General features: G+C 40.1%; 1 protein-coding gene and 1 long non-coding RNA gene across 4 annotated transcripts in view; both read left to right on the top strand.

The window, feature by feature from the left end:
• LOC120717279 (zinc finger protein 708-like) overlaps positions 1 to 24839 on the top strand; it is a 274392-nt gene that overhangs the window by 55173 nt on the left and 194380 nt on the right. The window contains exon 3 of one of the 3 annotated variants that reach the window (XR_005692144.1): positions 19292 to 19508. The exons of 1 other annotated variant lie outside the window; for it this stretch is intronic. Coding sequence is in view for 1 of the 2 variants with exons in the window: in XM_040005221.1 (XP_039861155.1) it covers positions 21288 to 21398 (111 nt within the window). In the remaining variant the exon portion in view is untranslated. Of the gene's footprint in view, positions 1 to 19291; positions 19509 to 21287; positions 23007 to 24839 lie in introns of those variants that run through there. One more of the 3 variants, XM_040005221.1, reaches the window with a different exon arrangement.
• On the top strand, positions 1071 to 4477 carry LOC120717314. The gene is made up of 3 exons (XR_005692173.1): positions 1071 to 1169; positions 2461 to 2462; positions 2540 to 4477. It is a non-coding gene; the product is annotated as an uncharacterized LOC120717314 (long non-coding RNA).

Genomic DNA, 24839 nt, shown 5'->3' with positions numbered 1-24839 from the left:
CCCAGTAAGCTGAGGTGGGTCAAGTATTGAAAATTGTACTCAAGTAAGAGTAGCATTACTTTAAAATAAGTTTACTCAAGTAAAAGTAGTTGGTGAAAAGACTACTCAAGTAGTGAGTAACTGGTTGTAATGTCAGATTAATTTTTTTAAATAAATGCTATCAAACAAAAATAAATAAATATACAAATTTTAGTATTTTCAAATAGAATATATGTAAAACATAAACTAAATAAGGCACAACAATTCTAATTTCCAGATTTCAGTTTTTCAAAACATAAAGCCTTTTTAACCAATAGCTAGAGTAAATAATATAAATATATAAACAGTGCAAACCATTTCCAGTGACAAGATGTGTGGTATACTTTATATTCATTTTGCTCCAAATGGCACAGCAGCTTCAGAGTAAACATTAGAACAGGGCAACTTCAGCCTATGTACATGCAGGGCTGCTCAGTTTACCATAAATTGTTTGGGTGTGTGTCTATTTCTACATATTCAGCAAAAATGTGTCATTTCTTCACTCAGTGAAGTGATGGTTAAGCTTCAGCAGCAGTTTGCTCTCAAGGTTCTTTTTGTGAAGCTGTAACTGTTTAGCAGTGAACAGGAGTCCTGCATGACTAAGAAGTCCTTCACAGGCTCCAGATGCAGGAAGAGCTGTATTCGTTTTAATTGAGAGCTTTTTGATGTGAGGAACGCCATGCAATATATCCACACCTCCAGTGAATGGACATGAAAGGTACCTCTCCAGCCCCCCTGCTTCTGGCTTTCCTGACCCAATGGATCCATTATCTTCGTCAGTTAGGCCGCTGTTTGTGCTGTCATCATCAAGCTCTGTGTCTAGGTGATGTCTGATGAAGTGGAGACCTGTGGAAATATGTATGGTTTTCAAAAGAATCAGGTCTGCTCACTATAGTGCTGTATACACTGCCAAGCTGCAAAAACAATTTGCAATGAATTCCAGATTAGATTCTGCTCCCTCGTAACACTGCTCTTTTATTCAGGTGACATGAATATGCATAGGCTCATTAACATAGGTACACATGTGAACAAAGAGTACCGTGTGTTGGGGGGGGTCAGAATGTGACCCGATAAACGACTTCCCTAAACCTGCTGGTCTGGAAGTACAGCAGTTCATCTAAACAAAAGGCACTTATACTAAAATAGATATAGTCCATCCATCCATCTTCATCCGCTTTGTCCGGGGCCGGGTCGCGGGGGCAGCAGCCTAAGCAAAGAGGCCCAGACCTCCCTCTCCCCAGCCACCTCCTCCAGCTTATCCGGGGGAATACCAAGGCGTTCCCAGGCCAGCCGAGAGATATAATTTCTCCAGCGTGTCCTGGGTCTGCCCCGGGGCCTCCTCCCGGTGGGACATGCCTGGAACACCTCACCCAGGAGGCGCCCAGGGGGCATCCTTGTCAAATGCCCGAACCAGATCAGCTGGCTCCTTTCGATGTGGAGCAGCAGCTGCTCTACTCTGAGCCCCTCCCGGATGGCCGAACTTCTCACCCTATCTCTAAGGGAGAGGCCAGCCACCCATCAGAGGAAGCTCATTTCTGCCACTTGTATCCGCGATCTCGTTCTTTCGGTCACTACCAACAGCTCGTGGCCATAGGTGAGGGTAGGGACGTAGATCGACCGGTAAATTGAGAGCTTCACTTTTACACTCAGCTCCCTCTTCACCACGACGGACTGGTGCAGCATCCGCGTCGCTGCAGCTGCAGCCCCAATCCGTCTATCAACTGGCTCCCTTCTCCCATCACTCGCGAACAAGACCCCGAGATACTTGAACTCCTCCACTTGGGGCAGGAATTCATCCCCGACCCGGAGTGGGCACTCCACCCTTTTCCGGCTGAGAACCATGGCCTCAGATTTGGAGGTGCTGATCCTCATTCCCGCTGCTTCACACTCGGCTGCGAACCGTTCCAGTGCGAGCTGGAGGCCCTCACCCGATGAAGCCAACAGAACCACATCATCTGCAAAAATCAGAGACGAGATTCTGAGGCCACCAAAGCGAAAGCCCTCCGCCACTTGGCTGCGCCCAGAAATCCTGTCCATAAAAATTATGAACAGAACCGGAGACAAAGGGCAGCCCTGGCGGAGCCCATCACCCACCGGGAACGAGTCCGACTTATTGCCGGCAATGCGAACCAAGCTCTTGCAACGGTTGTATAGGGATCGAATGGCCCGTAGCAATGGGCCAGACACCCCATATTCCCGCAACACCTCCCACAGGACACCCCGAGGGACACGGTCGAATGCCTTCTCCAAGTCCACAAAACACATGTAGACTGGTTGGGCAAACTCCCATGCACTCTCAAGTATCCTGGAGAGGATAAAGAGCTGGTCCAGTGTTCCGCGACCAGGACGAAAACCGCATTGTTCCTCCTGTATCCGAGGTTCGACTAACGGACGAACTCTCCTTTCCAGCACCCTGGCATAGACTTTCCCAGGGAGGCTGAGGAGTGTGATCCCCCTGTAGTTGGAACACACCCTCCGGTCCCCTTTCTTAAAGATGGGGACCACCACCCCATAGATATAGTGTGTTTGCGATACCATATATCAGTAAGAGAAGATATAACCTCTCTCATGACCTTAAGCACACACAGTCTTTGCAGACTACAAAGGATCAGACCCCTACCAATATGACATTGACTATAAACTCTAAGCATATATAAGTAAATATTTCTAAGCATAAATGACAATCAACAATATAACCCTGACACTAGCCTGTTAAAGCTGGGCATACACTGTGCAATTTTTGGTCCATTTTGAGACGATTTATCAGCCGTTTGACCGTTTTGGGGAAAAGCCAGAGTTTCGTCTTAATTGTGTGTCGTGCATCATGTAGTATACATGGGGTAATGAGAAGCGATTAATACCTCACGACCAGCTCCCGATCATCAATCATATGGTCGCAAGATAATCCAACCTGTTTAAAACCTGGTCGCCCTTCATGAGGGTGTCAACGCAGCCTCTGACACAGAAATGCTGCTGGACACAAGCGATGGAGGCACAACTTGTGTGAATGTGTGTGTGAATGGGTGAATGACTGAATGTAGTGTGAAGCGCTTTGGGGTCCTAAGGGACTAGAAAAGCGCTATACAAATGCAGGCCTTTTTTTTTTTTACAACTTGTAGAAATTTTGCAAGCTCATCTGAGTACGGGAGCGTAGAGCTGCCACCCAGGCAAACAAAATAGAAGTATATGATGTTATAATGTGAAAACTTTATTGTTCTAACAGTGTACTATCATGTTTGTTATTGCAATGTACGTAATTATCACTTCAAACAAAAAACCTTTTGTACAAAATGTTATATAGTACAAACGTCATAATTATGTATATTTTAATAATATGGTAGTATATTGTACAAACATGAAAAGTATATTGTTAGAACAATAAACATTTCACATTATAACGTGAGATAGCTCAGTTTTTCGTTTGCCGGGGTGGAAGCTCTACGCTTCCATATCGAGGCTTTTCAGTGTGACCTACAAACGTCTAACCCCTGCGATTCAATCGTACAGTTTGAGCAGGAGCTAAATAAGGTGATTGAAAAAAATTGTACAGTGTATATCCAGCTTAATGCAGACTGTTTAAATTAAACAAGCTGCTGTTTCACATAATAAACCCTGTCGACCGCTGTATTGCCTTCTGATTTAACAGTTAAAGCAGTAGAGACGAGCTGTGTTTACATCTGCGTGGAACTCTAGCTTCGTTAACCAGGCTAGCTTAGAGTTCACGCTAGCTAACCAGCGAGGAGTTAAAAGCGACGAAAACAACACCCACAAACTTACCTCACTACAACATAGGGCCGAAAATATGACGTGATTCTAGTGTAATCAAACTCGGGGCTTGAGCTCGACACAGCTGCTGTAACATAAGACTGACATCCAACTAACCACAGCTAAAAAGATATTTAGAGTAAACGTACTGTGACACTTTTCCTCAGGTTACACGAGTTGGTGTTTTTTCACGCTGAAAAGTCGGTTTGTTTTGGCTCGCACTGAAGAATCCGACACTGAAGACATAGCTGTTCTTTGTTTCACTTAAAAGCAGTACAAATTTTTGTAAATCAGGCCAAGGTGTTCATCCTCTTCAGTTCTAGCGGTAACAGCTTACTCTGCCATGTTTTCATGTGTTTCTTCTTTCCGTGTGTCCGCTACTTTAAAACGCTTGGGCTGCTCTGTCCGCCACAGTGTCAGACTGGTCATGTGACTGCATGGCCACATCTGATTGGTAAAAGAGTTGCAGGAAACTCCAGTGGTGGCATGATCCATTAGTAGCAGTATTATCTAATGTGTGAAATTAACGAGTCAAATATTGCCAAATGTAGCAGAGTAAAAGTACAGTTTCTTCATCACAAATGTACTGAAGTAAAAGTAAAAAGTATCGTGCAAAATAGGTACTTTAAAAGTCCTTTTTTTTTTTTTTTCCCCCCAAAAACTTACTCAAGTAAATGTAACGGTGTAAATGTGGCTCGTTACTACCCACCTCTGCCAGTGAGCTGAGCGTTATAATGTAAACAGTAAAATGTAATTGGACGTTGGCAGAGATGCTCTTTATTTCAGGCAATGTTCAGGATTAAAATGTTGAAGCAATTCCCTGACTCTCACTGTTGTTGTGTCTTTGTTTAGAAGCAGAGCGGCACAGATGGATCCACTTCTCAACCCTGTCGTCACTGTGGTGGTGGGAAAGAGTTTCTCTGTGACCTTTGTGGAAAAACTTTCAGTCATCAACAAAGCCTAAAAGTACATCAGCGTAGACACACTGGAGACAAAATGAACTACTGCAAAGAATGTGGGAGAGGTTTCCCCAAACCAAGTGAATTAAAACGACATGAAGTCATTCACAGTGGGGTTAAAAAACACGTGTGTGACCAGTGTGGGTCATCCTTCACCACTGCAGGTTACCTTAAAGTACATAAACGAGTCCACACAGGAGAGAAACCATACAACTGTAGACACTGTGACAGACGTTTCTCATATTCAGGGACTCGTGATTGCCATGAACTTCGACATATTGAAGTGAACTTAATAACAGTGTGACAAGAGCTTTAAGAATCTCAGTTTATAATCCGAACATAAACGATCCCTCACTGTAAATAAACTGTTTCACTGTTACCAATGTGCAAAAACATTCACTTCATTATCTGCTCTGTGCAAACATCAGCGCGATCCTGCAGGACGGACTGCACTGGATCACAGTGAATCTGAAGAGACAGAAAGATCCTCTTCTGGTTTCAGGGTCAGACTTACAAACCAGATCAGGCTCCACAGAGTTCAGATGGAATCTCCTGTAAAGAGTGTCAGCTGATGTCACACTTGGATCTCATGAGGTAGCTCTGATGTTTGGACTTCAATTCAGGAAGAAATAACATTCGAAATGTTTTTTTTGTTGTTGTTGTTGTTTTCTTCCCATGACTGAGCTCGCAATGCCTATTAGTCGTATTAAACTAAATTTTTTTAATTTAAATTAATTCAAATTCTATTATTTCTTTTTGGACCCTCATAAAACACCAAATTCTTTTTACATGTAGATAGATGCTGGATGCCGGTAGAGTTACGTATTCTGAATACTTTGGATTACTTAATATATTTTCATGCCTATTACAACTATATGAATGTACTATTGCTATGTGATTTATTACTATTATTGAAGGCCACTCGCCATACCAATGCCAACTAATTTTTAAATCTTAATATAAAATGAGTAACAGTAGGGTGGACATTAGGTATGGCTTTTTGCAGTGATCTTGCATAGAAAACAACTTCTGTATCAATAATATGTTTTCCTTTTGTCTACTTTGTGGCTCTGATTTCTGGACTTGCATCAATAATCCTGAATGTTACATTTGGGAAGCTGCAAGTCTTTTACTTTTTTTATTTTATTTTTTTATTTATTTATTTTTCACGGATTTTGATTCTCCAAAATGTTATCGCTGTTATGTTTAAATGGTTTTCCCATTGGGACACCGTATTTAGTAGTAGTTGTTGTTATAGATATTGTTTTACCTTACAGTTAACTGATATTGTATAAATACTTGAACTTAACTATTGTTTTGATCTTCTGGCTGACTGGTGTTTTCACCCGTAATACGGTAGAGGTGGGGGGGGGGGATCGATACAGCATCTTGATATTTTGCGTTGTGATGTTGTCTCAATACAGTGACACCAAACATCGATATTTATTAAAGAAAATAAAATACTCTGGGAATACAATGAATAAGGGAGCTCATCTTATAAGAGGCCAACTTTCTGCAAACAGTTGCGCTCTGACTTGAAGTGACTGCAATCACTTTGGGAGAGATTGTTGCAGGTTTTAAATAAATGCTGCCTTATTTATAAATGCAGACTAAATGCTACCATGTTTTCATCAGTTTGGTGTTAGGCTTGGTCAGTGAGCACTGCTCGAGGGGACTTGACTCACCGGGTTGGTTAGTCAGTTGCCGTTAATAGACTTATGTTTATGTTTGCTAACTAAAAGCAGAACTCACTGGAATATAAAGACACTAGAACTAGAAATCAGTCTAAGGGGGGGGTCACTTTTATGCTGCCTCTGACTTCAACAATACCTTTAAAGTTAACCTGAGGGTATACAGTCTACTTTAACTCTCTATCTTTTAAGCAGTAAGTGGTTCTTCGTTGGGAAAATCTCCCGCTTACAGTGGCTTGCAAAATTATTCGGCCCCTTTGAACTTTCCCACATTTTGTCACATTACAGCCACAAACATGAATCAATTTTATTGGAATTCCACGTGAAAGACCAACACAAAGTGGTGCACACGTGAGAAGTGGAACAGAAATCCTACATGATTCCAAACATTTTTTACAAATAAATAACTGCAAAGTGGGCTGTGTGTAATTATTCAGCCCCTGAGTCAATACTTTGTAGAACAAGCTTTTGCTGCAATTCCAGCTGCCAGTCTTTTAGGGTCTGTCTCTACCAGCTTTGCACATCTAGAGACTGAAATCCTTGCCCATCCTTCTTTGCAAAACAGCTCCAGCTCACTCAGAACCACTTCATAAAGTGGTTGTTCAGGTTTAAGCAGTGGGAGGCGAAAACCTAATATATCCATAAGTGATGGCTTAACATTCTGCATTCAAGTATAAGTTTGTCTAAGTCCGCCATTGTAGAAATTCATTGCACCGAAAGAAAAACGTGCACAGTGTGACGTCAAAATAGGCGCACACCTTTGACGCTGCGTTTTCTCAGTTTTCCTCATCCACACGTAAATGCAAAAACTTGAGTTTTCGAAAATATCCACCCTGGCAGGCATTTTTAAAAATCTCCGTTTTCAGCGAACGAAAACGAGGTTTACGTGTGGACGAAAGGTGTAAACGCAACGTAGAAAAATCTGCGTTTTCAAAAATACCCTGGTACGTGTGGACGTAGCCTTATTCATTATTCAAGGCACAAACGAAAAGTCATGTACGCGTGCAACGTAAAGGTGAGCGTGCAACGTAAAGTCACGTGGACATGCTGCGTGAGCATTCGAACTGAGTCTAAAGTTTTCGTGTGCGAATTGAAGCGGGTGCTCTCCAATCATCAAAAGTAACAAAGTCATTGAACACATTTATACAGTTACCTTTACATTTACCAATCATATATCACAGATTTACACTTTTTTTTTAGTACTATGCAAAAAGGCAAAGACAGAGCGACAGTCTGGGTCAATGGTGGCCGAGGCGACGGCAAGGCTAACAAAGGAACCCTCGAAGCGTTAGGCTAGCTTTGTAACAGAATATAACAGAAAAGTATGAAACTCCAGCTGAGTTGTAAGATGAAAAGTGGACACAATTTCGGGCTCCCACATTTTGTCAGAAACTACATTAACGAGTTTTTTACTGTTATTCAAATGCAACTGTGGAAATAACAAATAGAAGAAAATTCATTCATTCTTACCTTATACTAATCGTGGTGCAGGCCAGTGCAGTGCATGAACTGATGCCTTCTCCAGTCAATTCCGCTGAGATTAAATCTAATGTCCCGCTCTACTGTACAAGACACTGGTTACCTGGAGGGATGTACCACTGTGAGAGGGGTGCTGCGGAATAGTCCAAGTGATCGCTGCTTTAATTTCCCGCTCAACTATACATAAATTGCAGGTCGACACGATTTTTCAAAGCTGGTGAACTAGACCAAAGTCATTGATAACCAAAGAACAATAAATCCACTTTCTCTGGTACTTTATACCCGCTCAGTTGCAATGCAATTTAATGCACTACTAGAAATCGATGGCTTTTTGATGGTGTCCGGCGTGGAATGATGGTCAACTATAAATAGACGTTTTCTACACATTGTTGTTGTCACCTGGTCGACTACAAATAGATCAAATATCAATGACAAAAAAACAACGGTAAATCAACATCATTTCAACGTCCCTATAGTAAGACCATGGGTTTACCACAGTATTTCAATGTTGTTACAACAGTGACATTTCAACCCTGACCATAACGACGGATTGGATGAAAAATCAACATCGATTCAATGTCGTCTTGCTATCTGGAATCTTTTGATTGGTCAACATGGTACATTTTTTGACCATTAGGAAAGGGTGGGGTTTTTTGGTTTTGTCTTCGCTTACAGGTGGAAAGTGCTTTATGGCATTTTCCTTATGAAACACAGTTTTTACTGTTTCTTCCCGCAGTAAATATAAACAATGATAGTATTCAGGAAGAAAACCAAATATTTCATATATTTTTAACATAACTCTGGTTTTACGTGGCCGATCAACACAATTTAAAAACTCCATCAACGCTGTCATAGCCTGACACCACAATTTTTCTTAAAAATGCCAGCCAAGTGCCAATTGCTTTACACGTAATAGAGGATTTCTCAAAAGGGTCTGGATTGGTCCTAAACTTAAATAAATGTCAATTATTGCCTGTCAAAGAGTGTAATGTTCAGAGTATTTGTAATATAACAGTTAAAAATGAAGCAACATATTTAGGTCTGATTATCTGCAAAGATCCAAAAGACAGAATTTTACTAAATTGTCCCCCAATTATTAAAAAATCTCAAACCAAATTAAATCAATGGTTGCAGAGAGATTTAAGTTTAAGAGGAAGGGTATTGCTCTCAAAAGCAGAAGGTCCGTGTCGACTGACTTATGCAGCAATTTCTCTGCATGTGGACGGCAAAACTTGTAAGGATATCGACCGAATGCTCTTCAACTTGCTCTGGAAAAACAGGACACATTACATTACATCAGAAAAAGTGTATTGATGAATGACTATGAACACGGTGGTCTCAATGTTTTGGATTTTACTACTCTAAACAATACATTTAAGATTAATTGGGCTAAACATTTTCTTAAAAATCCGGTATCCATTTGGAAGTTTGGTGGTCTAAGTTATCTTAGGTTGTGATTATAATATAGATAAGCTTCCAGAAAACCTTTTGATGTTTCACAAACAAGTTCTATTAGCTTGGTCCCTTATACATAAACACAACTTTACACCCCATACGTATTCAATTTGGAATAATAGGAACATAGTGTATAAAAATAAATCATTATTTTTTTCTAGGTGGGTTGAGAAACGGATTGTTTTAGTGAATCAGCTGTTTAATCCTAATGGGTAGCTTATGTCCTATTCAGAATTCTTAAACACCTATAAATTTCCAGCCACACCCAAAGAATATGCCATATTATTTGATGCAATACCTACGGGTATTATAATGCTTTTTAAAGGTATTCAACCTTGCATATCATCTGTTTCTCTCCCCAACCCTTTAGATTCACACATAGGAAGAATCTGTCTGACAAACCGTAGTAAAAGTAACAAGAATATCCGTGCTTTGTTCCAGACAGAATCTCTAACTATTCCACATGTGGTCTCTTATTGGAATTTCTTTGTCAGTGACATTAACTGGAAAAGAGTATGGACAATTCCTAACAAGTATCTGGTAACGAATAAAGTGAAGGAAGTCTCATTTAAAATACTGCATAAATTTTATCCTGCTAATCATTACGTGACAAAGTTCAAAAGAGACATAAATGTGAACTGTGGATTTTGTGGAAGCCATCCTGAGACTGTGCAACACCTTTTCTGGATCTGTTCATACGCTAGAACATTTTGGAAAGACTTCAGTAGATTCATTGCTGGACATCTCTATAAAGACTTTACTGTGAAATGGGAAAATCTTGTATTTTGTTTCTTTCGAAGGCAAAAAAAGAAGATGCTTACTTTATAATAAACTTGTTAGTTATCTTAGCTAAATTTTATTTTCACAAATGCAAATACAGTAACAAAAAACCAAATTTTAAACATTACTTTAATGATGTTTTATGTTACATAAAATTGATTAGTGGATCACTCAACAAAAAGGCTATGGAAACTATTACTATTTGTAGTAATTACAAATTATTTGAATGTTTGTAATTCTTTGTATCACACCCTCTGGCATATATTAATTTTGTTCTGGTTGTATACATGTTCAGTATACTGTTTCTTAATAAAGTTTATTTAAAAAAAAAAAAAAAAAAAAAGAGGACGCGGCTCATGAATTTGGACACCCCCCAAATGTAGCTTCTGAGTCACGTGACCGCACAGCAACGAATCACTTCAGAGCAGAAAATGGGGCGGAGCAAAGCATGTGTGCAAGAGAGGAGTCGAGCAGAGAGAGCTGCTTTTTCATGAAACGGGAGTAAAGTAGTGAACTTAGAGGAGAGAAACAAACTAAAGTATCGATCGTAAACCACTACCAACGTCCTGATCGATATCTGCATCGATCTGCCCACCCTTGTCTCCTGGATCGTAGCTGAGATCAGCGTGAACCACGTGGGTCTCTGCTCCCTGATCTGTTTCCTGTGTTTGGAAAGAGTTGCAGCTTCATCGCGGAGTTTCTCTCGGTTTGTGGGCTCATCTAAAGGTAAGCACCGAGCTAACTTTACTGTGAGTTCAGTTCATGTTGAGTTTAGCTCCTGAATGAGGTCTTCTGCTGCTCTCCTCGGTGTCTGTTCACAGTTTATTGTGAACACGTTGAGAGAAGAGTGAGAGAGTGTTTGGAGAAAAACACCAACTAATCATTAGCTCAGCATGCTGGGAGAAGTTGGAGCAGAAAAGTCTTTTCATTGTCCCTGCAGCTGTTTTTCTGCCTGCACCAAACCTCTACAGCCTCATTTGTATTTACCGCGTTGACTACATCCACGATTAAAAGACCTTACGCCCCTACAGCGTTATGTACGGTTCAATGTGTGCTCGCTATTCATTGTGCCTTTAGGTGCAGCTGCCCGTACTCACAAAGAAAGTTTTGGTGTGATTCTCCTTTGCTGAGATCAACATGTCTGAAACAACTTTTTTGTGTTTTTGATGCAGTGTTTTCTATAATTCCGTCATAATGGTTTGTATGAGCAGTGAAACGTGTTTTACCAAACTTAAAGAAGTCCAGCCGCTTTCTTGTAGAAATTGTTGAACAACATGACACTAACATTACATTTTCCATTTGTATTGTTGCGAGCCTTGTATACCGATAAGATAAATAGATAAGACGAGGCCAAAAAACTGTGATGCGCCCACATTTTGGGAGAGCTGCACGTGTTTTACTGAATCAGGAGACAGACACACACACAGTGCAGTGCGGACTTAAATCCACATGTGGCAGCACTGAAAGTAAGAGAGACCTTTAACCTTTGAACCTGTCCCTTATAGAGAAGGAAAACAATCACAAAAGTACCCAGTAGGGCTGCACGATTAATCGTTAGAAAATCGCGATCTCATTTCCAAATGACAACAATTAAAAAAAAAAAAAAAAGACGACAGCGATTGTACCGCATTTTGATCCGGGACGTAATCTGCATGAAAACAAGCGCTCACTCTTCCTGCTCAACAAATGACCATGGCGGAGCGTGATACAGAAGCTGTGCCGTGTGATGCTAAAATTAGCAGGAAAAAACAACGGAGAGCACGTCAGGGATGACGAGAAAGTGACAGGAGAAAATCCGTCCCGGTCAACCACCCAAACATCAATAACGGGAACCTTATACAGCGCTTCCCTATACCCGTCGAACTCCCGCAGGCACAAAGACATTACGGAGGCTATCACTTATCACCTGACCAAAGATATGGCTCCCATCAACACTGTGCAAAACGAGGGATTTAGGAAAATGATCAACACCCTAGACAAACGCTACACAGTGCCGTCCCGCAACTATTTTTCTATTGTTGCACTACCTGCTCTATACACGCAGCGTCGAGCAACGGTGGAGACGGAATTTCAAGCAGTACAACATTTTGCGGCAACAACAAAACGTGAGACATGTTGTTTTTATGTTTATTTGTTGTTTTTATGTTCAGTCTCAACTGTTACGAAGTTGATGTGCAGTTAATAAGTGCAATAAATATTTATACTGGAAAAGAAAATCGTGAGAGAATCGTGATCTCAATTCTAAGCCAAAAAATTGTGATTCTCATTTTATGCAAAATCGTGCAGCCCAAGTACCCAGTGACTGTGCTGGTTGGGATTGTAAAAAAGTTAAATAAATAAAGACATAAAAATGTAAACATTTTAAAATGCCTGCCTCTACAAAAAGGAATGAGATGGTATTGTGATTTTGGGAGAAAATGTCACATTGTTAAAGCCATACAACTTGAAAATGATCACAAATGTACCTGAGAACACGTTTAATGTTTGCAGGTAACAAGGTGATTTTAATTATGTATTTTTAAATATCTGCTGATGCAGCCATGAATGTGGAAATTATGTGATTTCTGAATGTAATAATTTCCCATTTCTGAAGACTGCTTCAACAAAAATGCAGGTTTAATAGTTAATGATGGTTGATAACAGCTTGGTTATTGTACTGTATATTTAACTTATAAATTCGTAAGTATGTAATATATCAGTGTGTATTTTCTGTATCCCTTTTAGTTGTTGTAAAACATGAACGCTGTCACAGATGGTCTTGGTGATGTGTTAAATACAGGAATTTTGTGTTATAATGGAGTACCACCTAATGTGTGTGGGATCGTTATAGGAATGTGGTCAATTGGGGTCCTTAGGGACTAGTAAAGCACTATACAAATACAGGCCATTTACCATTTTACCATTTTACCATTTTTATTACATTTTAATTACATTTGCAGATTGTTTCGGTGGAGTTTAATAAACTCAGCCGTCTACATCGGAGTATATTCTCGAGCATCTCACACTTCTGATAATCAGTTGTCTGCTTGACGTTTATTCAGCTGTGTAAAAACTATAACTTTAATCTCAGCCAAACCAATTTACTCAGGAACAAATAAAATACTAAAAAAAGCCAAACAATAACATTTCTAAGTTATCCAAGTGACTCATATATCATGTTTAACCTGAGTAGTGAAAGACAAAAAAGATGTTAAACGTTTATTTTGTGACCCAGAAAGAATAATAAGAGTAATATTAAAACTAACTGGCTGCCGCCATTGTAGGAAACTGAGCTTTTTTTTTATTTTTTATTTTGAAATATATACAGGGTGTAGCATCCCCTGGGTACAGGTGGTGGTATGCAGGGAGCTCAGTGGTAGGGGTGGGCGATATAAACGATATACGATAGAAACAATATAAATTTGACCAACGATAGAGATTTTGACTATATCGCTCTGTCGCGATAGTGCATGTTGATGATGTCATCAAGCTGCGCCTGTTGTGGTCGAAAGCATCGCAGCGGCTAAAACCATTATCATCTGCAAATTATGCCAAGCGACAGTCACAGCAAAGAGATGACAGCAAAGCCCTTTTGAAATTTGGGGAAAGCCAAAAACTGCGCTTCCTCCACTTCCGTAACATTGATTCATTAATGTTGAATTCTCTCGCAGCTGCTCTGTTCCCATGTTGTTGCAGTATATTAATAACTAACCTCGTATTGTGGATGAATGATCTCAGTTGTTCTCCTGACTGAAGTTTGGCCCGTGTACAGCATCCTGCTATGCGATTGCATTTGTCCCTGACCACCAGAATCCCTCACGTTAACTTTTAATGAGTGGAAAAAAAGTTGGCGTTCATCCTCCAGCTTCATTGTGCTAATGTTATGCTAACATAGCTGTGTCGCTAGCAATCACGTAGCACAACATTATATATCAGGTAGTCAGACTTCAGTAACCCCTCAAAGGCCACTGCTGTTTAGTTTTCTGTCTTCATTTATGTTGGAAGTGATAGCAGAGCTGTACGTTTGAATTAGTTTCAAAAATCTCTTAGAACATGTCATGTTTAGGTGTAAACTAGCGAGCTAACTTCCTGTTAACTTCTATCTCTGTTAAATTTAATAAATTCTGTTTTCATGGATGCATCGATGTAAAACTTAATTGTTACACCCGATAAAGCAGCAACGCTGATGATTTAATTAAAGATGAAAGAATTTAGACCGTTTTTAACTCTTAGTATTCGTTTGACTTTGGGACCTGAAGTTGACGGAGTTTTGGACCCAGATTACTCCGCGAAGCTTTTCACTACGGCAGCCATAATGCTCTGATTATCCATCAAGCTGTGCGGCTTACCAAAGTTGTACTAAAACATTTTTTTAACAGATTTCTGCACGCAGAAATCGGTTCGAGGTCAGTAAGCACAACCAGAATTCATACATAAGGCACACTCTCGATTTTTGAGAAAATTAAAGGATTTTTAGTGTGGAAAATACGTTATACAGAAGAAAAGAATATATCACGATATATATTGTTACCGCACATGCTTCAAATTATATCACCTTATGAATTTTAGGCCATATCGCCCAGCCCTACTCAGTGGCTTTTTCCCTTTCAAGTTCTTGTAGGCAGCTGATGACTTTCTTTTTGTAGTTGCTCCTGGGATTTCACCTTGAAGCTTCATAGTAGAGATGTGCAAAGCAGCCAGTATCTGTATTTGTATTTATTGAGGGGGGAAAAGTATTTGTATTTGTATTTGAGTAAAATTCAAGCTGGGCATAAAAATCAATTTTTTGTGTTACGCTTGTAATTAATGTTATAGTGTAAGTATTCTTTAATTGTATCCATTATAGCAACTATGGATAGGCAGTATTAGTTGATTTTTTTCTTTCCATAAATCCAGCAATGAACATGTAACGTCACTGAAAAGAAAATAACATAACAGCCATTGCCTCAACCATGGTTAAACCAACAACTAAGGTTAACCTTAGCATAGGTTGAAATACCTAAGTAACCTAAATGTACCATATAGCTCGCACAAGTGCATACATTCGACACAATCATTGTTTTAACCTTCTTTACCGAACTTGATCGTTACTCTGTCAACAGCCTGGGCCCTGTTTCAGGAAGCCAGTTTAGAAAACTCAGAGTGAAAAACGATACTCAGGGTTGAGTAACCCCGAACTGTCCAACTCGGAATATTCGGTTTCAGAAAGGCTGATAACAAGTAGTTCAATCAACGCGGAGTTGCTTTAACCCCAAGTTAAGCTCGTGCACGAGGATACATAAAGCCCTGGTCAGTGGAGCACAGATTAAGCGAGTCACCATGGAGACGGAGGGAAAGAAGGCGCGGTCAATGTATTTTACAGCGCTTGACGCCGAAATTCTGATGGTAGCATATGCCGATAACATGCAAATTTTGCAGAAAAAAAGTAACACAGCCTCAGCTGCAAAAGAAAGGGAGCATGCATGGCAAAACATAGCCGACAGAGTCAATGTGTGAGTGTTAATTTAAACATTGATCTAGGGATTTCCACCCATTTAACACGTTATTTATTATATTTTATTTTTTATTTTATACATTTTATTTTGTGACGTGATGTGAGCGCAGGTGCAACCCAACATGCCCCAAACGTTTCTGGCAGCAAGTAAAAATGAAATATAAAAATATAGTCCAAACAGGTAAGGTGTAATTGTATTATGGGCCATAGTGCTTGGTCTGTTTGTCCCATGTAAATCAATTGCAGTTAGAGGCTACATTAATTTTCTTTCTGTAACCACTTATTGAAATTATCTGAGCACATTACAAGTACATATTTGCTTACTCTGTATGCTCAAATGTGACCCGTTATAGCCAACAGAAAAAAAGCGGAGGCCCGAAAAACAGGTGGGGGTCCTCCACCACCACCACTCACAGAGGCTGAGCAGTTGGCCCTCAGCCAAAACAGTGGGCGCCCTGTGGCCGAAGGCATCTCTGCGGGGACATCCTCTGAGTCAATAACCCTGCAAGACACAAGTGCCTACATAGGGGGTAAATTCAAAATAAGACATGATGTGCATACATCCTGTCTTCACAGTCACCTTTGCAGTGCTACTCATTCATTTGATAAACTCTTTACCATAATGGATTATTTTGTAGTGAAGTTATTTTCCTACTGATTTTGCCTTCCCTCAGTCTTGGTTGTCTTTGAGAGCAATATGACAATGAAGTGTTAGGTGATTGGTATGTTTGTTAATTGCCATTTGGTCCCTTGTAAGTTATAAGTGACCTGTATAAACCTCATATACTATCAGTTGATGGTGGTGGTGTACTGCATCTGGTGCAGCCTCCTGTTGAGCCAGACCAACATGCAGTTGTGAGTAATACTCCACAGATTACATGAGTTTACAGTAGAACAGCAATGTTGTTTATTTCTTTACTACAGGAAAATAATGAAGAAACATTGACAGCTGTTACAGAGGAGGAAGCAACAGAGACACTTTATGAGGTTTACATCTTTTAATACTTTGTGTACAGGAAACACAGGCGACCAATAAAGCCAGTTGAACACAAAATCTGTTTATTCTTCTTTCAACATGTTGAGGTGATGGGTCAAAAGAAATGATTGTGACATATGGTGTCTCTGACTGCACTTCCATCTTGTATGTCCGTGGGAGGGTCAGGATGTTCATGGTTTGGATCACTGCTGATGTTTGGTTCAGAAGGACAGTGTTCTCCTCTAATTGTGGCAATGTTGTGAAGAATCACACATGGCCACAATAATGTCACATGCCCTTTCTGGGGTGACCCTGAGTCTTTGCAGGCACTGGAACCGGGCCTTAAGCATTCCGATAGTCATTTCAATTCTGGCTCTTGTCCTGCAATTAGCCAGATTATATCGCTGCTGTGGGCCCGGTTCAGGGTCAGGGTAAGGGGTAAGCAAATAGGGTAAACATGGATACCCCCTATCACCAAGCAAGTAGCCAGTGAACTCTCCTAAGACAGAAGGATACACTTCAGTTCAAATGTCCCTGAAGCAATTGGTCTTTATATATTTTAAAGTATTCTCAACTCACCATGTCCAAATTTTGTGCTCAGTGTACATTCACGGAATATTTGTGAGTCATGGACAGAGCCTGGCCGCTTGGCTTCCACATTTGTGATAATGTTGGCAGCATCATATATGATCTTCACAGTGCAGAGAACACAAATTAGCATCCATTACTATAATGAAATAATATGTTAGTTTGAAATGCTACAGGGAACTATGTACCTGTACATTAATGCTGTGGAAAGACTTCCTGTTCACATAGACTCCTTCATTTACTGAAGGAGCAATGATTGGAATGTGAGTGCCATCTGTACAGCCAATCACGCCTGGGAACCCTGAAAATAAATGTAAAATTTAAGTAGTAGTCCAAGTATCACCACATCATACATTACGTTTTGGTCACCTTGATACCTGCAATTTTGTGGAATCCCTCTTTGATAAATCTTGTGGGTCTATGACCGGGGAACACCACAAACGAGTACAGGAGACGTTTCAGTGCAACTGTAACATTCCTGACTGCCCGACAGACGGTAGCCTTGGAAACGTGCTCAGCGTCACCAATATTATACAGAAAGCTCCCGTTTGCAAAAAACCGAAGTGCAATACAAATAATATGTAATGAACTGAGAGCATGTCCGCGATGTGTCACATGCGTAATATATGGCCTGAGGATGTTATTCAAATAAATTATAGATTGTGCTGAGAAACGGTAACGTTCACACAGAAAATCATCAGGAAATGATAAAATGTCCGAACGCGCTCTAATCACTCTCTCCCGGCGGAGAGCTCTGCAGTGAATTCGGGCTTCACGATCTACTGGCTCTTCAAGGCAGGGGCACGCCATGTCCGACACTTCCTACTGTCAGGTTTCCGACAAAGGGGCGGAGACAGTCAGGGTTAGTTGTAGTAAACCTGCTAGGGGGCAGGTTAGCTTCACGGAGTGTGTCGTCATGGTGACTCACTGAGGCTTCATCTGAACTCGCTTTGTGAAACCGAAAACCCAGAGTTTTCGTTAACTCAGGGTATACTTACTCAGTTTTTCCACTAAACCGGCTTCCTGAAACAGGGCCCTGTTGTCTAAATTACCAAGCTAACAGAGCTACGTAAACAGAGTGAACATAAGAGCACCCAAATGCAGATGTCAATAGTGCAGCGTAATGAAATAATCTCCCGATCTTCGCGAAGCCTATAAACTGCCTCCAGAACACAGTTAAGGTCCAAAAAATCTATTGAACAAAAATAGTGATGCAGTTCAGTGTTTTTTTTCGCTCAGCCGAGCCGTCTCTGTCGCTGTGTGGAGCAGCCTGTGTCAGTCACCTCTTTCACACGTCACTCACTCATCCAGTACTGTTCTGCAGTCTCTCAAGGAAACTCAGCTGTTTCATATAAAGTTTTCCCTTGTTCCCAAATATAAATATTTTTTAAGTATTTGTTCGAAATAAATATTCGTAAAAAAATAATAATTTTTTTTTTTTTTTTTTTTTTTTGTGTGCCTTTCCGAATACTGTATTCTGGTTCGGCTCCACCCCTCCTTCATAGGTATTGTTACTGAGGAGTGTAGTAATGTTTATTTGCTCTGCTTCTTCTTGCCAGGGATAAAATACATATCTATACTTTTGTGTCCCAGCTGAGTAACAGGAGGAGAAGAGTCTGGTGGAGCAGCAGAGGAACAGTTTCAGCCATTTGGACTCAGCTCAGCCACTACAGAGGAAACAATGACTTCAACACAGGAGGTGAGAAAAGTATCTCAGCTACACTGTTATTGAAACTGTGTGCACAGCTGGTTGTTAACAGCAGCTTTATCTTTTCCATCCTGGGCTCCTCCACACATACAGAAGCTACATTCACAAACAAAAACCACAGAAGTTACAATAAAATACAAAGATCATATTTTATCAGCACACATTGAAACAACATCATCATCAGTTGAACTCACAATATTTTTATGACATAAAAGATTTTCCCTTTTGACAAGTCTTATTGTAGCACATCATTGTAGTGGGAAACTATCACCAGAAGGTGGTGGTAACACACCTACAACGTGTTTCTTGACCTCTTTGATTCCACTAATGGAGGCAGTTTCAGTTTGTTCCACGACTGCATTTCACTCACTGCCTCTGTTTGTATCTCTGTCACTGCAGGACCAACATGGAGCGAGAAGTGAGCGCTCTCAGGAGGCCGACAAACCTCACAGAAGAAAGGGAGAGAAGAAACACACCTGTGATGATTGTGGGAAGGGTTTTACCCGAGCTCAACACCTGAAAACACACCAACTCATCCACAGTGGAATTAAAGCGTACAGCTGTGACTTGTGTGGAAAATCTTTTATCCAGGCTCAACACCTGAAAACACACCAACTCATCCACAGTGGAATTAAAGCGTACAGCTGTGACTTGTGTGGAAAATCTTTTGCCCTGGCTGGAACCTTAAAAAGACACCAACTCATCCACAGTGGAATTAAAGCGTACAACTGTGATTTGTGTGGAAAATCTTTTGCTCAAAGTAAAAACTTAAAGCGTCATCAAGTTACCCACTCTGGAAGCAAAGCGTACCCCTGTGATTTTTGTGGAAAAACATTCCGCCGTATAGAGTCACGAAATATACACTTACGCAGTCACACTGGACATAATGTTTATTTCTGTGATCAGTGTGGAAAACTCTTTACAACAGCTGGAGAGTTAAAACAACACATGTTTACCCACAATGAGGAGAGACCTTATAAATGTGACCTGTGTGATAAGACTTTCAAATCTCCAAATTCCCTGAGAGGACACCAAAAGATCCACACCAGAAAGTAACTCTACAAGTGCAGTTACTGTGAGGTATGTATTTATATTATTATCTTCTTATTTTAGACTGAGTGTTTGGAACAAGTCAGATCAGTAAACTTATGGAGTTATATTGGATGAACTGATTGGAAAAATGTGTTATTTTCGTCCAGTAAGCTGAGTGTTATTAGTAGAAGTATCACAGTTGTTATAGGTTAATAAGACTAAGGCTCACCTTTTCTCTAATCAAAATAAAAAAGTAAACAGAAAACAAAGAAACAAAAACATAAGAAGAAGAACTTTATTTATGAAGCGCTTTCAGACAAAGTTCTGTACAGCTATTTAAAAATAAAGAAATAAATAAAAGTGATGCATAGCAATAAAAGTTAAAAACAATAATTAAGATGTGTAGGATAGGGTGAACTAGTGGGTCTTCAACTTAGCTTTAAAAACCTTCACAGAGGCTCCACTAATATCTTGAGGGAGGTTGTTCCACAAAAACGGGGCAGGAAAAGAAAAAGCACGCTCCCCCAATAGTTATTTTTCTGGCTCTAGGAACTTTTGAATGACCAGAATCCTGGGATCGGAGAGCATGGGATGGAACATAAGGGTTCAAAAGATTAGAGAGGTATGAAGGTGCCAAACCATTTAAAGCCTTGTAGGTGAGCAGCAGGACCTTAAAATCTGTCGAACCTCACAAGGTAGCCAATGAAGTGATTTCAATGCAGGGGTATTGTGCTCAAATGTTCCAGTTTTAGTTCAAATGTGAGCAGCTGCATTTTGCACCATCTGTAAACCTCTAAAACCTTTCTTTGGTAGCCCAGAAAGGAGAGCGTTACCATAATCGATACGCGAAGACACAAATGCGTGGAGAAGAACCTCTGCAGTGTAGTTTGATAAAACTTGTCTGATTTTAGCTATGTTCCTCAAATGACAAAAGGCGGTCTTTGTTGTCTCTTTTACATGAGACTCGAAGGAGAGTGCCATGTCGAACCACACGCCCAAGTTTTTAACCTTGTCCCTGCAATTTATGACATAGTCATCAATTTTCAAGATTCAATTCAATTTTATTTATATAACGCCAAATCACAACAACAGTCGCCTCAAGGTGTTTTATATTGTACAGTAGATTCTACAATAATAGATACAGAGAAAATCCCAACAATCATATGACCCCCTATGAGCAAGCACTTTGGTGACAGTGGGAAGGAAAAACTGGTACTGTAGAAAACGTATACAGTACCAGTGCTTGTTGCTGTTCCTCTACATCAAATACATTAAATTGGGAGATGCTCTTTGTTTCAGGCGATGTTCAGGATTAAAATGTTGAAGGAATTCCCTGACTTACTGTGTTTGTGTCTTTGTTTAGAAGCAGAGCGACACAGATGGATTCAATTCTCAACCCTGTCGTCACTGTGGTGGTGGGAAAGAGTTTCACTGTGACCTTTGTGGAAAAACTTTCAATTACCAGAAAGCCTGAAAATACATCAGCGTAGACACACTGGAGACAAAATGAACTACTGCAAAGAATGTGGGAGAGGTTTCTCCAAACCAAGTGAATTAAAACGACATGAAGTCATTCACAGTGGGGTTAAAAAGCACGTGTGTGACCAGTGTGGGTCATCCTTCACCACTGCAGGTTACCTGCATAATGAGTCCACACAGGAGAGAAACCATACAACTGTAGACACTGTGACAGACGTTTCTCATATTCAGGGACTCGTGATTGCCATGAACTTCGACATATTGAAGTGAATTTAATAACAGTGTGACAAGAGCTTTAAGAATCTCAGTTTATAATCCGAACATAAACGATCCCTCACTGTAAATAAACTGTTTCACTGTTACCAATGTGCAAAAACATTCACTTCATTATCTGCTCTGTGCAAACATCAGCGCGATCCTGCAGGACGGACTGCACTGGATCACAGTGAATCTGAAGAGACAGAAAGATCCTCTTCTGGTTTCAGGGTCAGACTTACAAACCAGATCAGGCTCCACAGAGTTCAGATGGAATCTCCTGTAAAGAGTGTCAGCTGATGTCACACTTGGATCTCATGAGGTAGCTCTGATGTTTGGACTTCAATTCAGGAAGAAATAACATTCGAAATGTTGTTGTTGTTTTTTTGTTGTTTTTTTTCCCATGACTGAGCTCGAAATGCCTATTAGTCGCATTAAACTAAATTTTTTTTAATTTAAATTAATTCAAATTCTATTATTTCTTTTTGGACCCTCAGAAAACACCAAATTCTTTTTACATGTAGATAGATGCTGGATGCCGGTAGAGTTACGTATTCTGAATACTTTGGATTACTTAATATATTTTCATGCCTATTACAACTATATGAATGTACTATTGCTATGTGATTTATTACTATTATTGAAGGCCACTCGCCATACCAATACCAACTAATTTTTAAATCTTAATGTAAAATGAGTAACAGTAGGGTGGACATTAGGTATGGCTTTTTGCAGTGATCTTGCATAGAAAACAACTTCTGTATTAATAATATGTTTTCCTTTTGTCTACTTTGTGGCTCTGATTTCTGGACTTGCATCAATAATCCTGAATGTTACATTTGGGAAGCTGCAAGTCTTTTACTTTTTTAATTTTATTTTTTTATTTATTTATTTTTTACGGATTTTGATTCTCCAAAATGTTATCGCTGTCACGTTTAAATGGTTTTCCCATTGGGACACCGTATTTAGTAGTAGTTGTTGTTATAGATATTGTTTTACCTTACAGTTAACTGATATTGTATAAATACTTGAACTTAACTATTGTTTTGATCTTCTGGCTGACTGGTGTTTTCAATCGTAATACGGTAGAGGTGGGGGGGGGATCGATACAGCACAGCATCTTGATATTTTGCGTTGTGATGTTGTCTCAATACAGTGACACCAAACATCGATATTTATTAAAGAAAATAAAATACTCTGGGAATTACTCTGGGAATACAATGAATAAGGGAGCTCATCTTATAAGAGGCCAACTTTCTGCAAACAGTTGCGCTCTGACTTGAAGTGACTGCAATCACTTTGGGAGAGATTGTTGCAGGTTTTAAATAAATGCTGCCTTATTTATAAATGCAGACTAAATGCTACCATGTTTTCATCAGTTTGGTGTTAGGCTTGGTCAGTGAGCACTGCTCGAGGGGACTCGACTCACCGGGTTGGTTAGTCAGTTGCCGTTAATAGACTTACATTAGTTTATGTTTGCTAACTAAAAGCAGAACTCACTGGAATATAAAGACACTAGAACTAGAAATCAGTCTAAGGGGGGGTCACTTTTATGCTGCCTCTGACTTCAACAATACGTTTAAAGTTAACCTGAGGGTATACAGTCTACTTTAACTCTCTATCTTTTAAGCAGTAAGTGGTTCTTCGTTGGGAAAATCTCCCGCTTACAGTGGCTTGCAAAATTATTCGGCCCCCTTGAACTTTTCCACATTTTGTCACATTACAGCCACAAACATGAATCAATTTTATTGGAATTCCACGTGAAAGACCAACACAAAGTGGTGCACACGTGAGAAGTGGAACAGAAATCCTACATGATTCCAAACATTTTTTACAAATAAATAACTGCAAAGTGGGCTGTGTGTAATTATTCAGCCCCCTGAGTCAATACTTTGTAGAACCAGCTTTTGCTGCAATTCCAGCTGCCAGTCTTTTAGGGTCTGTCTCTACCAGCTTTGCACATCTAGAGACTGAAATCCTTGCCCATCCTTCTTTGCAAAACAGCTCCAGCTCACTCAGAACCACTTCATAAAGTGGTTCTTTCATAAAATTGTAGAAATTCATTGCACCGAAAGAAAAACGTGCACAGTGTGACGTCAAAATAGGCGCACACCTTTGACGCTGCGTTTTCTCAGTTTTCCTCATCCACACGTAAATGCAAAAACTTGAGTTTTCGAAAATATCCACCCTAACAGGCGGTTTTTAAAATCTCCGTTTTCAGCGAACGAAAACGAGGTTTACGTGTGGACGAAAGGTGTAAACGCATAGAAAAATCTGCGTTTTCAAAAATACCCTGGTACGTGTGGACGTAGCCTTATTCATTATTCAAGGCACAAACGGAAAGTCATGTACACGTGCAACGTAAAGGTGAACGTGCAACGTAAAGGTGAGCGTGCAACGTAAAGGTGAGCGTGCAACGTAAAGTCACGTGGACATGCCGCGTGAGCATTCGAACTGAGTCTAAAGTTTTCGTGTGCGAATTGAAGCGGGTGCTCTCCAATCATCAAAAGTAACAAAGTCATTGAACACATTTATACAGTTACCTTTACATTTACCAATCATATATCACAGATTTACATTTTTTTTAGCACTATTCAAAAAGGCAAAGACAGAGCGACAGTCTGGGTCAATGGTGGCCGAGACGACGGCAAGGCTAACAAAGGAACCCTCGAAGCGTTAGGCTAGCTTTGTAACAGAATATAACAGAAAAGTATGAAACTCCAGCTGAGTTGTAAGATGAAAAGTGGACACAATTTCGGGCTCCCACATTTTGTCAGAAACTGTACATTAACGAGTTTTTTACTGTTATTCAAATGCAACTGTGGAAATAACAAATAGAAGAAAATTCATTCATTCTTACCTTATACTAATCGTGGTGCAGGCCAGTGCAGTGCATGAACTGATGCCTTCTCCGGTCAATTCCGCTGAGAGTAAATCTAATGTCCCGCTCTACTGTACAAGACAATGGTTACCTGGAGGGATGTACCACTGTGAGAGGGGTGCTGCGGAATAGTCCAAGTGGTAGCAGCTTTAATTTCCCGGTCAACTATACATAAATTGCAGGTCGACACGATTTTTCAAAGCTGGTGAACTAGACCAAAGTCATTGATAACAAAAGAACAATAAATCCACTTTCTCCGGTACTTTATACCCGCTCAGTTGCAATGCAATTTAATGCACT

Source organism: Simochromis diagramma, unplaced genomic scaffold (genome assembly GCF_900408965.1).
Source record: "Simochromis diagramma unplaced genomic scaffold, fSimDia1.1 OVJJ01000097.1, whole genome shotgun sequence".
NCBI lineage: Eukaryota > Metazoa > Chordata > Actinopteri > Cichliformes > Cichlidae > Simochromis > Simochromis diagramma.
The sequence above is the reverse complement of the archived record's forward strand: the minus strand, read 5'-3'. Positions and strand labels throughout refer to the sequence as shown.